Source organism: Penicillium psychrofluorescens (assembly GCF_964197705.1).
Source record: "Penicillium psychrofluorescens genome assembly, chromosome: 3".
NCBI lineage: Eukaryota > Fungi > Ascomycota > Eurotiomycetes > Eurotiales > Aspergillaceae > Penicillium > Penicillium psychrofluorescens.
Genome location: NC_133441.1, coordinates 2,353,923 through 2,368,648, shown reverse-complemented (window position 1 = coordinate 2,368,648; position 14,726 = coordinate 2,353,923). Strand labels below are relative to the sequence as shown.

At 57.2% G+C, this 14,726-nt stretch overlaps 6 protein-coding genes across 6 annotated transcripts; 4 read left to right on the top strand and 2 right to left on the bottom strand.

Annotated features, from left to right (window-relative positions):
* Positions 1-213: 213 nt before the first annotated feature.
* Positions 214-1,610, top strand: PFLUO_LOCUS5024 (AMP-activated serine/threonine-protein kinase regulatory subunit; the record flags this gene model as incomplete). Its single annotated transcript, XM_073782433.1, has 5 exons — positions 214-354; positions 413-536; positions 602-1,210; positions 1,266-1,375; positions 1,428-1,610. 5 exons carry the CDS (start codon positions 214-216, stop codon positions 1,608-1,610), a joined length of 1,167 nt encoding a protein of 388 aa, XP_073639089.1.
* A 535-nt stretch (positions 1,611-2,145) lies between these two features.
* PFLUO_LOCUS5023 (uncharacterized protein) lies at positions 2,146-4,415 on the top strand (the record flags this gene model as incomplete). Its single annotated transcript, XM_073782431.1, has 3 exons — positions 2,146-3,205; positions 3,262-3,585; positions 3,646-4,415. The coding sequence occupies 3 exons, from the start codon at positions 2,146-2,148 to the stop codon at positions 4,413-4,415; spliced, it is 2,154 nt and encodes a 717-aa protein (XP_073639088.1).
* An 870-nt stretch (positions 4,416-5,285) lies between these two features.
* Positions 5,286-6,266, top strand: PFLUO_LOCUS5022 (uncharacterized protein; the record flags this gene model as incomplete). The annotated part of the gene is made up of 1 exon (XM_073782430.1): positions 5,286-6,266. The coding sequence occupies one exon, from the start codon at positions 5,286-5,288 to the stop codon at positions 6,264-6,266; it is 981 nt and encodes a 326-aa protein (XP_073639087.1).
* A 611-nt stretch (positions 6,267-6,877) lies between these two features.
* Positions 6,878-8,734, bottom strand: PFLUO_LOCUS5021 (uncharacterized protein; the record flags this gene model as incomplete). Its single annotated transcript, XM_073782429.1, has 1 exon — positions 6,878-8,734. One exon carries the CDS (start codon positions 8,732-8,734, stop codon positions 6,878-6,880), a length of 1,857 nt encoding a protein of 618 aa, XP_073639086.1.
* Positions 8,735-9,461: 727 nt separating this feature from the next.
* PFLUO_LOCUS5020 (uncharacterized protein) lies at positions 9,462-11,372 on the top strand (the record flags this gene model as incomplete). The annotated part of the gene is made up of 2 exons (XM_073782428.1): positions 9,462-9,616; positions 9,671-11,372. The coding sequence occupies 2 exons, from the start codon at positions 9,462-9,464 to the stop codon at positions 11,370-11,372; spliced, it is 1,857 nt and encodes a 618-aa protein (XP_073639085.1).
* Positions 11,373-11,729: 357 nt separating this feature from the next.
* Positions 11,730-14,718, bottom strand: PFLUO_LOCUS5019 (uncharacterized protein; the record flags this gene model as incomplete). The annotated part of the gene is made up of 5 exons (XM_073782427.1): positions 11,730-12,761; positions 12,814-13,818; positions 13,886-14,018; positions 14,187-14,359; positions 14,413-14,718. 5 exons carry the CDS (start codon positions 14,716-14,718, stop codon positions 11,730-11,732), a joined length of 2,649 nt encoding a protein of 882 aa, XP_073639084.1.
* Between the last annotated feature and the right edge of the window lie 8 nt (positions 14,719-14,726).

The following is a 14,726-nucleotide window of genomic DNA, read 5'->3' as shown; positions in this document are numbered from 1 at the left end:
CGGGAATTAGTTCCGACATCTCGATTTAGCATCGTGGCAGGGGCGTTGAGGGGGGATAATTCAGACTACATACGACTACGACTACGACCGAGCACATCCTACGTACTGACGCCCGTATTTTTCCATGATTCTTCTGCTTCCCGTCAGGAGTTAGTTCACTCCTTCAGTCCATCCATACTTCCCACCGCCCACCCCGATGCGGACCCGCCAGCCATGACGAAGGCGGAACCTCCTCGTCTTTTCTTCCACTCACCTTCTCACGGTCACGAGGTCTTCGTGCAGCCATCCTCGTACCTTCGTCCGCAAATGGCCTCCGAGCGCGACACCATTCACCGGGAGGAGCGACAGGGCCTGGTCTGTTTGCCCTCCCCCTCTGCACGGTCCCAATCGAGATTCTGACTGATCCGAACAGCGCGCCATCCGCAATTTCCTCAAGGTCCGCACCAGCTACGATGTGCTGCCGCTCAGCTTCCGTCTGATCATTTTCGACACCTCGCTCTCGGTCAAAGAGAGTCTGAACATCCTCATTCAAAATGGTTGCGTCCTCTCTCCTCCTCTCCCCTGTCTTTTGAACCGCCCGCTGACAATCCCGCATACGGAGGGGCTCCCTGCCCCCCCTCGTCGGGACGTACAGGCATCGTGTCAGCCCCATTGTGGGACTCCAAGGCTTCCAAGTTTGCCGGTCTCCTGACCACCTCGGATTATATCAATGTCATCCAGTATTACTTCCAGAACCCCGCCGCGCTGGACCAGATCGACCAGTTCCGGCTGGATAGTCTTCGAGGTGCGTGTTCCAAATTAATTGAGAGTGGTCGCAGTAACCCAGACACTGACATGGGAGTGCCGGTAAAAGAGGTCGAGAAAGCATTGGGTGTCGCGCCGCCCGAAACCATCTCCATCGACCCGGAGCGACCCCTCTACGAAGCATGCCGCCGCATGCTGGAATCCCGCGCCCGCCGTATCCCGCTCGTCACGTCCGACAGCCAGACCGATCGCTCCCACGTCCTCAGCGTCGTCACGCAATACCGCATCCTGAAATTTGTCGCCGTCAATGTTCCTGATACGCAGAAGTTGCGCCGGCCGCTGGGGGAAATCTTGCTGGGCAGTTATAACAATGTCGCGTCGGCGTCAATGGATACGCCTGTCATCGACGTGATTCATATCTTGGTCGAGCGGAGCATCTCTAGCGTCCCTATTCTCAACTCGGAGGGTACGTGATGTCTTCTTCTGACCAGAAAGGATCAATGCTAACGTCTTTGTATCAGGTGTCGTGTACAATGTGTTCGAGGCAGTCGATGTAATCACGCTGATCAAGGGCGGTTTCTACGACGATCTGAGTCTAACAGTAGGGGAAGCCTTGAAGAAGCGATCCGCGGTATGTGTGCGAAACAGTCGTTAATGGCGTTCCGACTAACACGGACATGCAGGATTTCCCGGGGATCTACACCTGTTCACTGAATGAGGGACTCGACACGATCTTCGACACCATCCGCAAATCACGGGTGCACCGTCTAGTAGTGGTGGACGAGCATTTCAAGCTCAAAGGCGTCCTCACCCTCAGCGACATTCTACACTACATTCTTCTCGAGGGAGAAAATGACGAGGCATGATCCGATTCCCCGTGGACTTCAACCCGTGTGCGCGGGCATTGGCTCTATACATATCCTACCTATTCTTGCATGGACTTGGCGTTTTTTTTCTTCTTCTTTTTTTTTTGGCTTCACCTCGGGATAATGTCTGAGAACGACCGGTCCCTCGCGCTGGGTTTTTCCCTATCTTGTTTCTTTTGAGGTCTGCAAATGTACAGAGGTGATGACACGGGTTGGTTTCTTTCAACGGCCGAGTGCTGGCGCTAAGGTGGACAGAAATAGATTTCTATCAAGAATTTTTTTGTGTATGTTCGATCAATCATCCCCAATTGTATTCTACGATTCCCGTGAGAGATCTCGGTCGTTCCTGCTTCTAACCGGCCGCATTGTCGGGCGTCCTTCCATTTGATTGCCCTTGACTCCAGGATGGCACCTTCCCTCGAGATGCCCATCTCTTACCATCCTAGAGAGCGTTTGGCCTCTTTATCTCTCCCATGGAATCTGTCCCACTGCGAACCACTTACTCTGAGGACATCTCATTCCCTTTTCGCCAGAAATGGTGTTCATTCTGACGCTTTTCCGGTCTAAACCACGCGTCGACAACCCAGCCAAACCTCGTCGCAACTGGGGTCGATTTGGCCGTTCACAACCCAATGCAGTGCCCCAAGTGTCCCAGGATTTCGAGCCACTCACGAAACTTGACTCGACTCTAGACAAAACCGAGACAGAACGAACGAGCGGCGGCCACAGCCTTTACGAGATCAAGTCGGTGGAATCTACCGAGCCATTTCCTCCACTTGTTGATGAAATTCCGGATGAGCCTGTCACCGTCACTACTACCAATGGCGACGATGCGAGCGAGCTTCTCTCGCGATCTCAACGAGGCTCTAAGCGACTTAGTGGTTTGAAGGCTCTCTTCCGTCAGAGCAAAGCGTCTCGGGATCGAGACTCTGTCTCTGGTACTACGGTGGATAACATCACTGACCAACATGAATCCAGCAACGCGAATGCAGTGGAGACCTCGTCGGAAAAAGGTGGCTTTGTTATCTTGTCTGGAAACGAAGCTCCTGCCGAACTTGAACCTGAACCTGATGTAACTGACGAGACGCGGAGGACTAGCTCTCAGACGACTCGGTCCGATGAGTCGACTCACTCCAACATCACTGTCTGTCGGCATCCCTCGCAGCGCGACCCGACGCCTATCCAGGAAATCTTCGATGAGGGCTGGATGTGGCCGAGTATTCTGAATTACACGCAGGAGATTGTGCATCGTCCAGAGCCATCTGACCCCTTCTCGGATTCGAAGAATGCCGAAGTTGCTGCTGAACCCTCCGTGGCCAGTGGAAACCGAAGCCAGAAAGCCTCGACGCAGGCGTCTCTCCCGCTTGAAAACCCGTTGGCTGTCCCGCCGCTCCCTTCGACAGTAAATGGTGGCAGCTCTCGCGCTGATCCTAGCACCAACCGAACGAGCTCGGCCAGCAGCCACGCCAGTTGGACCACGCAAATCAGTCACCTTGACCCGAACAAGGCGACCATCGCGTTCAATCAATTGGCGGCACGAATGAACCTCCACATCACAATACCGCACGAGGTGGATGACCTGGAGGCTTTCCCCTGTAAATATACCGTTTTGCTGCTAGTTTGAATCTGCTGATGGCCTTTATCATAACAGCGAACGACGACAAGTCCCCCGTCAATGAAGCCCAGGGTGTGCCTCGACGCCGTCACGGACTGCTAGGCCGAGTCCGCCCAGTTCGCTCCACTGTGGCATTAGCGACGACTGCTCGTCCCTCAGATCGAAAGCTGCGACGGACAAAGACATTCTCCAGCCTCGCGCGTCGTTCTGCCCCGATGAGTTCCCTGCGAGGCAAGTCTGTAGAAAGACTGGCTCGCCTCGGCGGCCATAGCTTCCTCATTCTCCCTGCGGATCTGTCTCCCTTCCCTCTGCAGTTGCCCGCGTGCATCGTGGCGACGATGATGTTTCTGCGGAAATTCGGTCGGTCGGCCCGCCATCCTCTACGTCATGGCATGGATCACTAACGTGGGCTTCTGGCAGGGCCCAACACAGCCGATCTGTTTGTGGAGCCGGGAGATCTCAAAGCTGCGGCCCGCCTCTATGACTATTTCGCCAGCCAGGTCCTCTTGGCGGAGAAGGACGAACCCAAGATCGCGCTGACGATGCGAGTGATCGCCATGCCACACTTGGAGACTCGTTCAGCCGGTCAAGAGGCCGCGCCCGTGCTCAGCGTCTGCTGGGTACTCAAGAAATTGCTTGCGGGTCTGCCGGGTGGGACCCTCGGGTCTATCCATCTGTACCAGACCCTGAAAGCCATCTATTTCGCCCCCGCCCCCGAGGACCCTTTGCCGCACATGCAAAACTCCCTCGCCGCGCTCTCCCCGAAGACTTCCGCCCGGGTGCAATTGATTGCCCTGGCGATCACCGCGCAGACGAGTGAGATGCAGTGCGCCCTTATCTGCGCGGTGTTTGGGCTGCTGACGGGACTGGTTCATGAGACCGAGAGAACGGTCGAGCGCATGGAGCGCCAACGGCAAGCCGGGACTGCCATTCCGGAGGATGTAGTGGCGAGCCTGCCCACTGTAGATGGTCTGGCGCGGGTGTTTGGACCGTTGCTCCTCGGGGCTGATGAGCGGGCCCGGGGCGCCGGCGTGGTCTTGCAGAGTGAGGATGTGGAGCAGGAGGTGGAGGAGCAGCGCGTGGCGGAATTGTTGATTCTAAACTGGCGCAACGTGAGCCGCCAGCTGAAGTTGTGGGCACGATATGGGTATCCTGCCCGGATGAAGATGCCGCCGCCGTCGGACGACTGAGTAGTCAGGACGTGGTGGGTGATTCTCCTTCTCCCCGACCGTACCAGAGTATATATATCTTAGTGTCTGCATGATTAACTCCCACATCCTTTGCTATTTTCCCAAAGCCAGTTGTCGGGGTGTAGTTCACGGTCGTCCCACTCGGCCGGAAATGCAGCCCCGTGAGTGGACGGCATTCAATCCCGTCGCTCTGCTGGTTCCTGTGCTGGACTCGACCCACCGGGGATCCACCAGGTCTATACGTAGCTCTCGACTTGGTGATGTCAAATGGGGATGTTCTGGAAGCTCCATTATACTTCTGATTAGCATCGTTGACTGTGATCATGCCATCTGACTCTTTCCTTGTTTCTTCACCCCCGCTACTTTGATCATGCCATCTTACTCTTTTCTTGTTTCTTCCCCCCGTCTCCCCCCTCCATCCATCCTCCTCCGCTTCTCCCCACTTCCCTGTATCACGTCCTTTGTGCCACTCTGCCAAGTCCATCGGCTGCTTCTGCTGCGATTCGTCCGGATCTGCTGGACCGGAGGGAAGGAAGCGCTTGTCCGACCGTGGTTTCCGTCGACCGCAAGGCGCTTCTTCAGGCACCGGCAGTCCCACAACCCGTGGTTCTCTCCCTTCCTTCACCCTCCTAAGCCTCTCTGTTCACCGGGTCTTGACGCCGCAGACTTTCCTCTCCGGCGTATGATTGGTGTGGACTACTTGCTTCAGTCCTTTTTCACTCTGTCTTGCTCTCTCTCCCTCTCTCTCTCCTCCCCCCCCTCTGTGATGTGACAAAACACAGAGACGCACAGAGTCCCGCCTTCCCTTTCCACTGCTGACTGCACAACACCCACAACCCTTACTTCCCCCGCTGGGACTGCATGGGGCCAATGTCTGCAAAGAGATCCAGAAACCCTGTTACCCTGCCTCCCTCCGACACCATCGTCGGAGGCCCCTCGCCCTGCCCCAAGGCCTTTTCCTCGGGTGACATCCTAGGGCTGTCCACTATGGAAGACGACCAGCAGCTCTGGGACCTCGGCCCCGTCTCGCCGTCCATGGGCGGAGTCTGGGACATGAAGACCGACGCTACAGCGTTTGCCAACTCGCTCGAGCGCGACCTCAAGAACGCCCAGGTGCGCAACGGCCAGCCGACCCCGCCGCCCTACGACGACCAGACCTCGCGCGACGTCTCCGGTATCCTGGACACGGACAACGCCACCCAGCGTCGCCGAGTCCGCGAGGCCAAGACCGCGGCCGCCAGTCTCAGTCCTGACCTCGACCTCGACGATTCGCCGCACCAGGAGCACGCGAAGCGGGCTAAGTTCCTCGAGCGCAACCGCCTGGCGGCCAGCAAGTGTCGCCAGAAGAAGAAGGAGCATACCCAGCTGCTGGAGGTGCGGTTCAAGGAGCAGTCGAACAAGAACGCGCATTTACACAAAGAGATCCATGATCTGAAATCACAGGCGCTGAATCTCAAGAATGAGCTGCTCAAGCATGCTCAGTGCAATGACGAGGCAATCAAGCTCCACCTGTCTCACATGGTTACCAAGATCACCGAGAATAATGCCGACCCCCACACCGCGCAGGTTACTGCAGCTGCGGCTGCGGTGGTGACCGATGTCTCTGCTGAGCTGCCCGATGCCGGCACCGTGCCCGTGGCCGAACCCGCTGAGATGCTCCCGACTCCTCGTCAACCAGTTCCCACAGGCCTCTCGTTCGGCTTTGACGACCCGCTGCAGCTGGAACCGGCTGCTGCGGCTGCCGCGGCGGAGGCCTTTGAGCAGCAGCTGCGCCGTGACTCGGAGACCTCGCTCGATTCTTCTTACGCCTTCTCTGCCGACGACACCTTTGACGACCTCATCAATGTCTAACTCTCCCTCTTCTTCTCCTTTCTCTCATGTGATACGAATATTGTCTTTTCAAGTGGAGTGGTCGGCGACAGTGTTTTGAATCTGGACTTTGAAAAAACAAACTCACTTGCCCTCTTTGATGTTTATGCGTGCGTTGGAGTTTCTACTAGCGAGTGAGTACTGGGTTGGGGATGGTGGAGCTTTCTGGCGTTTTCTAGGGGCAAGTATTGAATCACTGTGTATTTCTCTTCTGTTCTTGTTGTCTTTTGCTGGTTTCTTCTTACTGCTTGTCGGGAGGCTGAGGGAGTTTGCTTGATCCCTCGGAAAGTGCCCGAGCCTGGTCGAGGTCTAGGTCCACTCATGTGGGAATGTGGCCGAGTCCATCAGTGGCCATTGTATGTTTTATCCAGTCCGGAATCAATCAAGCTGAATACGAAAATAGAAAGCTAAGGCTCTAAAGAGTGTCATTCGCATCTAGCAGTCTAATCACATTTCTAACAATGCACTCAATGCATCTGTGTAAGGCCGTATGAGATATACAATCAATCCCCAGGATATATACAATCCAAATAAAGCCATCCAAATATCTGAAAATCATTTGCTTGAACAAAAAAGGCCCACCGCGAAAGAAGTCAAGCCCGTCCGGCGGTCGACTCCTCGACATGCCCATCGCTGGGTTTATCGATGGTAGACGACTTGGCAACGGAGATCGCGTCCGGGTCAGCATCCAGATACTGAGACGGGGAGTCGGCAGAGTCAGACTGCACATCGTCACCATCGATATCCTTGATAGCCTGGCCTTCGTACATCTCATTGATCTCCTCGAGAGACTTGCCCACGGTCTCCTTCAAACAGAAGATGGTGAACAGAAGGATCAGCACGTCCAGCACGCCGAACAGCAGGAATGTGCCCCAGCCGATGGCGGCCATGATGTAGGGCGTGGAGAAGCTCCAGACAAAGTTGAACAGCCACTGGGCGCCCACGCCAAAGGCCACGCCGGGCTCGCGGATGCGCGTCGGGAAAATCTCGCTGGTGCACGGCCAGGGCAGCGGGCCCCAGCTGAAGTTGTACGCCATGATATCCAGGTAGATGAGTGCGACGGTGGCAATGCCCGCTGAGGTGATGGGCCCGTTCTCGCTGGGCGAGTGCGTCTTCACCACCGCGGCGGTGATGACCATGCATATGGACATGAAGATAGCGCCGCTGGCCAGCACGGGTTTCCGGCCAAATCGGTCGGACATGAACAGCACGAAGAGCAGACACGAGACCACCTTGATGGCACCGAAGATGCCCGTCAGCAACAGGTTCCTGTCACCGGGTCCGACGAGAATGGAAAAGAACTGCGGGCCGAAGTAGGCCAGCGCCGTGGAGCCCGTCGACTGCTGGGCCAGGAAGAGGCCGCCGGCAATGAGGAGCCGCTGGCGATTAGGGCCCTCGAGCAGCTCGCTCAGCTTGAACCCGGCCGTTGCGTGCTTTTCTTCCTCGAGTCCGTGGCGGATCTCGGCGAATTCGTCGGCCACGGCCTGCGAATCACCCGCGCGGATCCAGACCATGCTCCGCCAGGCCTCGGCGGTCTTGCCCTTGGCCAGGAGCCAGCGGACACTCTCGTCCAGCGACAGCATCCCCAGCCCCATGATCGCTCCGGGAACGAGCTGCAGGCCGACGGGTATCTGCCACTGGGCCGGGGTGGAGGCCATGAATTTGACGCCGTAGTCGATCCAGTACGATACCAGGATGCCGATGGTGTAGGATAGCTGGTAGCAGCTCCCCAGCCGACCACGGATCTCTTTGGGACTCATCTCGGACATGTAGATGGGGATGACGGTGGCAGACCCGCCAATGCCGAGGCCACAGATCACTCGTCCGATATAGAATGCCGGCAGCGAGTGCGTGTCGATGACCTCCAGCACCACACCAATACAGAACACGAGCGAGCACAGCGCCATCGCTATACGCCGACCTAGGCGGTTGGTCACGGGCCAGATGAGGAAACAGCCGACGAGTGCCCCAGCCTGCTGGATCCCGACTGCAATGGAGCTCACTTTGGTTTCCTTGTCTGCAGGAATCTGGAAGGAGTCTTGGAACGAAGAGAATGTGAGAACGCCACCTATTGGAATCGTATATTTTAGCATGTTGTATTCCATCAGAATTGGGAGCACCGTACCAATGACGCCCGAGTCATATCCGAATAAGGCCCCGCCGCAGCACAGCACGGTAGCCAGCCAGTACGTGCGCCATCGGGCCTTGTCCAGGCGCAGCAATTCCATCTTGGGGTCGTCTGCACGCCGTGGCAGTTGATCAGGGGGTTGGTCAAGCGGGAGGTCCGACTGGGGGACCTGCGAGTACGACTCGAATGGAGAGGATGAAGTATAGGACCACAAGCTTAGCAATCGTTCCCGCCAAGCCGAGAAAATGGAATCAGGAGAGAAGGACGAGGACCGGGGCGGCGATCTTGATATACGGGAGCTGGGGATTGCATCGTCCGGCATAGTTGCGGAGAAGCGGAGAGAGTGAACCGCTCTGCGAAGTGGGCAATATGGTTATCCGGCGCGGTTCGTGGTTCCAGTCTTTCCAGCTGGCCTGATCCGCGGCGAGGCTCCGGATTCGCTGGCGTATTATGTCATTGATATTCAGCCGAGAGCCGATGTATAGGGGGCCGCAAAGGAGTGGGGGGAATCACGCCACTGCTGGGCTCCATCTGAATCCATTGTGTTTTGTAGCGGGCAGGTCCGAAGGGTACAAAAAATGGTTGCCAGGAACACACGGTGAAGACCGAGAGCAAGTTGGAAGCCAGCGCTTACCAGGATCAGGTGATACATTCCGTACGGCGGCAATACGCTAACTTACCGACTCTTAGTGCGGGACTAGTCCTCTCCCCGCATGTACTTTACACCACATTACAGTCCCCAGGCTTCGCGGCATCATGTAATCGCGCTCGTCTGTCCTGTCGATCAGGTCCACTTGTCTGTTCGTCTAAATCCAATCGCAGCCGATTGCCGATGCTCGGTTTGACAGCGCAGCCGAGCACGAAATACCGCTCTCGGATGATGCAGTATCTATCGCTCCTATCGGAGCACAGGGACCGGAGCTAATCCGAGTCGCGCGTGGCAGGTATAAGAATGCAGGGCCAATGCCCCTCCTTGTCCCGCCCCAAACCCCCTCCTTTTTTTTTCTTCTCTACTCTCCCTTTCTTTTCTCTCTGCCCTTCAATACACCATGACTAAACGCCCTAACTTCCTCGTCATCGTCGCCGATGACCTTGGCTTCTCCGATGTGGGCTGCTTCGGCGGCGAGATTCGCACCCCCAACATCGACAAGATCGCGCAGCAAGGTCTGCGCTTCACAGATTTCCACGCTGCGGCGGCATGCTCGTGAGTTCTTGCCTATTTCGGATTCTATGTAACAAAGGCTCAAAATTCATCCAGTCCGACCCGCGCCATGATCATGACCGGCACCGACCACCACATCGCCGGCCTGGGTAACCTCATCGAGTGGACCAACATTTCCGGCCAGAACGGTCCCAAGGGCTCGGCAATGAGCACGGCGCCGCAGCGCGGCATGCCGGGCTACGAGGGGTACCTGAACGAGCGCGTCGTGGCGCTGCCGGAGCTCCTCCGCGATTCGGGCTACCACACCGTCATGTCGGGCAAGTGGCATCTGGGCCTCACCCCGGAGCGCTCGCCGTACAAGCGCGGGTTCGAGCGCTCCTTCGCTCACCTGCCCGCCTGCTCCAACCACTACGCCTACGAGCCGCAGCTGAAGGACCAGGACCAGATCCCCACCTTCATTGAGGCGTCGTACATTGCTCTGCACATGGAGGATGGCAAGTACGTGCGTAAGCTGCCCGAGGGCTGGTACTCGTCCGATGGCTACGGCGACAAGATGGTGGATTACCTGCGCGAGTGGAAGGAGACCGGCGGCAGCGATGGCCCCGATGGCAAGGGAGACCGTCCTTTCTTCGGCTACCTGCCCTTCACTGCGCCGCACTGGCCGCTGCAAGCGCCCCGAGAGTACATCGATCACTACCGTGGTGTGTACGACGAGGGCCCGGACGTGCTTCGTCAGAAGCGTCTGCAGCGCCTGAAGGACCTGGGCATGATCCGCGAGGATGTTGAGCCGCACCCCGTTAACGCTGAGGAGGTCAAAGAGTGGGAGGACTACTCACCCGAGGAGAAGAAGATGTCCTGCACGGCCATGGAAGTGTTCGCCGGTATGGTCGAATGCATCGACTCCAACGTCGGCAAGGTCGTTGAGTACCTGCGCGAGATCGACGAGCTGGATAACACCTTCGTCTGCTTCATGTCCGACAACGGCGCCGAGGGCGCCGCTTACGAGGCCTACCCCATGGTGAAGAACGGCGTGATGCCGCATCTGCAGAAGTACTACGACAACAGCCTGGACAACCTGGGCAACGGCAACAGCTTCATCTGGTATGGTCCGCGCTGGGCGCAGGCCGCCACCGCACCGGGCCGCCTGTACAAGGCGTACACGACCGAGGGCGGCGTGCGCGTGCCGTTCGTCTGCCAATTCCCCAAGAGCGTCGGCGTGAACCCCGGCGACTCCACGCCCGCCGCGAACGGCATCACCGACCAGTTCGCCACGGTCATGGACCTGGCCCCCTCCATCCTGGAGATGGCGGGCGTCAAGCATCCCGCCCCGACCTACCAGGGCCGCGAGGTCGTGACTATGCGCGGACGCAGCTTCTACCCCTGGACCGTCGGACAGTCCGACCGCATCCACCCCAAGGACTTCATTCAGGGCTGGGAGACCTGCGGTCGTGCCGCGCTGCGTTGCGGAGACTGGAAGATCGTCTTCATTCCCAAGCCCAAGGGCCCCGAGCGCTGGCAGCTGTACAACCTCATCAAGGACCCCGGTGAGATACACGACCTGTCTGAGCAAGAGCCCGAGAAGCTCAAGGAGCTCCTCAAGCTCTGGGATCAATATGTCCTAGAGACGGGTGTCATCCCGCTCTGCCCTCAGCTCGGCGAGTTCCTCGAGGCCACTGAGGCCCAGATGCCTGAGAATGCTTGGATGGAGTTTGACTACTGGAAGGAGGGTGCGCGGGATACTCCGGATAAGTTCTCTCGCCAGCCGCCACGCTTCGAGCGTGTTGTCAAGCAGTGGTAAATCCGTTTTATTTTCTTGTTGGTTGTTTGTAATGATACCTATGAGCAAAAAATATATATATTCTTTTTCCCTTTGATGATTCCTTGCTTCGGTCGTAGTCACCTGGATTCTTCATACAACACAACATCTTTGTTGAGGGGGTGGTAAAAGTATTGTATAACAGGAGTGGATAACAGGAGTGAATAGGCTTCTAAGTCCAGCCAGCAAAAAGAGAATCGTGTGTGTCAAAATCCGAAGATATATGTATGCAAGGACTATATTACATCTATCATCAGACAAAACGCAAAAGGAGACTCGTAAACAACATCAAAAACGCTGATGAACGTCAGATATATCCAACCCAGAAACACAAAAACACTAAATCATGACAAAGAATTCCGAAAACAATTCCCTGCGTACGGATCGCGCGTCCGCCCAAGTGCGCGAGACATCCTGCCGCCGAGTCATCTCCTCCAACAGAAGCAAGACCTTATCCACAGAAGGATGGCGGTTTATCGCCGCAGCCGGATCCGTGTCGAGGCGCGCGGCGGCCATGCGCTGCATCTCGTGGACGATCCACTGCCGCTGGTCTGCTGAGCCCTCGAGGCCGGCGACGAAAAGCGGATACAGAAAGCTGACGGGCAGGTGGCCCGGTTCAGAGCCGGCGGCGGACTCGACGGTGGCGAGCTGGATGATCTGGTCTACGGCGCCGTTGACGCGGTCGGTGCGCGGGTAGATGGCAAAAGCCACGCGGTGGAGGTAGATGAAGTTGGCAAGGAAGTTGGCGACGTACTGCCGGAATGCACGGCAGATTTCGGTTGCAATAGGAGCGCAAAGCGTGTCGGTTAGGGCTTCGGGTCGGCTGTACACGTCCACGACGGGTGGGCGCCGGTGCCAAAGGGTCTCGAGGTCGGCGCCGACTTTGTGTGCGATCTGGAGGACTTCGAATTCGTCGCTGAGGGTGCCTCGGCTGCGATGATGTAGATCTATGCAGACGATGCGCCGCACGACTTGCTGCGCTTGGACGAAGAATCGTAACGCGGGGCTCATGATGGCTTCATAGACGAGGTAGCCGGGGCTGCGGAAGGGGTCTTCGTAATCGGAGTCGCTGTTGCGGTCCTCAGGGGTAATAGGTGCAGGTGCAGGTGCGGGCGCTCGAGTCGCTCGCGAATTGTCCATCTCAGAAGGATCTGATGTTATCCCGTGCTCTGCCATATTGCCCAGCTCGACGAGCGGGTCGCCATCTCGGCCAGCGATCAAGGCTTTGACATCAAGCAGGGATATCCACGATACCAGGAGATGTCCGAGTCCAGTCCATGAACGGGTTCGGGCGTGAAACCGTTGTAGGAGGAGGTAAGAAGAATGAATATATGAAGTACCCTGTGAACACAACTCGGGCGAGGAGAGGAGCTATTGCAATGTCAGTGGAGTTTAGCCTGCGGGAGAAAGCAAGACACCATACCTCGGATAGCATCAGGAGAAAGACCGCAGCGAAAACCTTGACCAACGTCGACTCGTTCACCTCGCCCAACAGACAAGCTTGCATTTCCGAGCTGGCCACCCGGTAATATGTAGGCGCCCAGTGCCATGGCTTCCCCTCCAGCATTGCTCTATGGATATCCGAGTAGCAGTAGACGGCATTTATAAGGGGACTGAAATCACGCGCATTGGCCAATATCGCTGGCCGTACGTACTTCCACTCCATTGCCACAGGCCCAAAGATGGCTGCTGGCGGATCAATGGTTAAGAAATGCTGCAGCATTTGATCCTCGTACGAGGCAGCTCCGGGGTCTGACCAGCTGCCGCGCGTGTCCGAGGGGCTGTCCATCGAGTCGATTAGCGAGGATGGCGCATCCGGACTAAGCGGTGTTTGTCGGTCTGCAGTGAACGACCTCTCATCCCCGTTGCGATTCGGGGAAATATTTGCAGGGAGCGACTGCGGCGTCGGACTAGCGGTGAACGAGGCGGCAAGCCCGCTTGTCAAGTCGAGATGTTTCTGCTCCAGCTCCGAGGTGATTCCGCCCATGAATCCAAGCATATCAAACGGGCCTCCCAGGTCGTGAGGGTAGGACCCCGGGTCCGGTGGCAACCGGCGCAGCGGGGAAGCTGCCGCGGGGATGGTTTGGCGATGCTCGTCAGAGCGAAGCACAGTGTTGAAAAAATTTAGATCCGGCGAGCGCTGCGATGCGTTTGCGGCCGCTGCCGCCGCCGCCGCCGATGCCAGACCCCCCAGCGCGGGCGCCGGAGAGGGTGTTGGCGGTGCGACGGGAGTCGAGGGCTGTGAGCGAGACGGCCAAGGCGATCCGCCGAGCGAGAGGGGCGGCTTGTAGATGCAGCGCAGACGCAGTCGATCGCAGTGGGCGCAGCTGGGTTTGGTCTCATCGCACCGCACCTTGCGAGCCCTGCACGTTAAGCAGCCCGTTCGGCGGCGCGGGCCTGACCTGCCTGTTCCCCGGGCTTTGGGCACCTAGTAACGCAGAGCGATAGAGGTCAGCGACAAACTTCTCATGGGATCAGTCAGTAATATAGCGCACCTCCATGATGCGGACAAATGCCGAATTGGCAGAGCCAGAAGCATAGTCGAGGTTGGATGAGGAAGAAGAGGAAAGAATGGCGAGCGTGACCTGGTTTTCCCCGCAATAATTGAGGTGATCCACATTTCGCCGGCTAAAATTACACGAACAGATCGGGGATGATGTGAGTAATGTTGCTGATATATCATATTGAGTATTAATCTACATATCATTTTGTCCTTCTGCAATTGGCGAATACCTTTTGTCGCCGCCCAGACACCGCGATCGGTGCAGTAGATGCCCTCGTTCCTGGCGCACATACCCTGCAAAGCATGCAGCCGCTACAGCGACGGCCCCGCAGCTGATTAGCACTGGATACTGGAACTGCTGGGGGCGCGAGAACACAATGGTGGATGCAAATGAGAGCATCTCGAAAATATTCTGCAGCGCCATCTCCGTCGACGAGACACGCGCGCGGGTGTCTGCCGGGACACTCTGTATATGAAGTTTTAGATATGTGCCATAGCAGATAGCAGGGGTGAACGAACGTCTTGTACCAGGAATTGCACCGAAAGATCGAAGCCCCAAAGCCCGATTCGACTCAGAGCCACTCCTACAATGAGACTGCTCGCAACCAGCTGCGAGCTGGCATCAAAGAAGATGTATGCTGCTGCTGCGCCAGCCACACAACACAACTGCCAGTTAACGAACCACAACCCGGATCGAATGGGACCGATTCGGTTCATGATAAACGGCGCGGCCCAGGTCCCGAACAGTTCGGCGGCCACAGACCCGATACGCATGGCGCTGACCTCTAATGAATTGAATCCCGTGTGCAGCAGATAGGTGACCATGGTTCCGC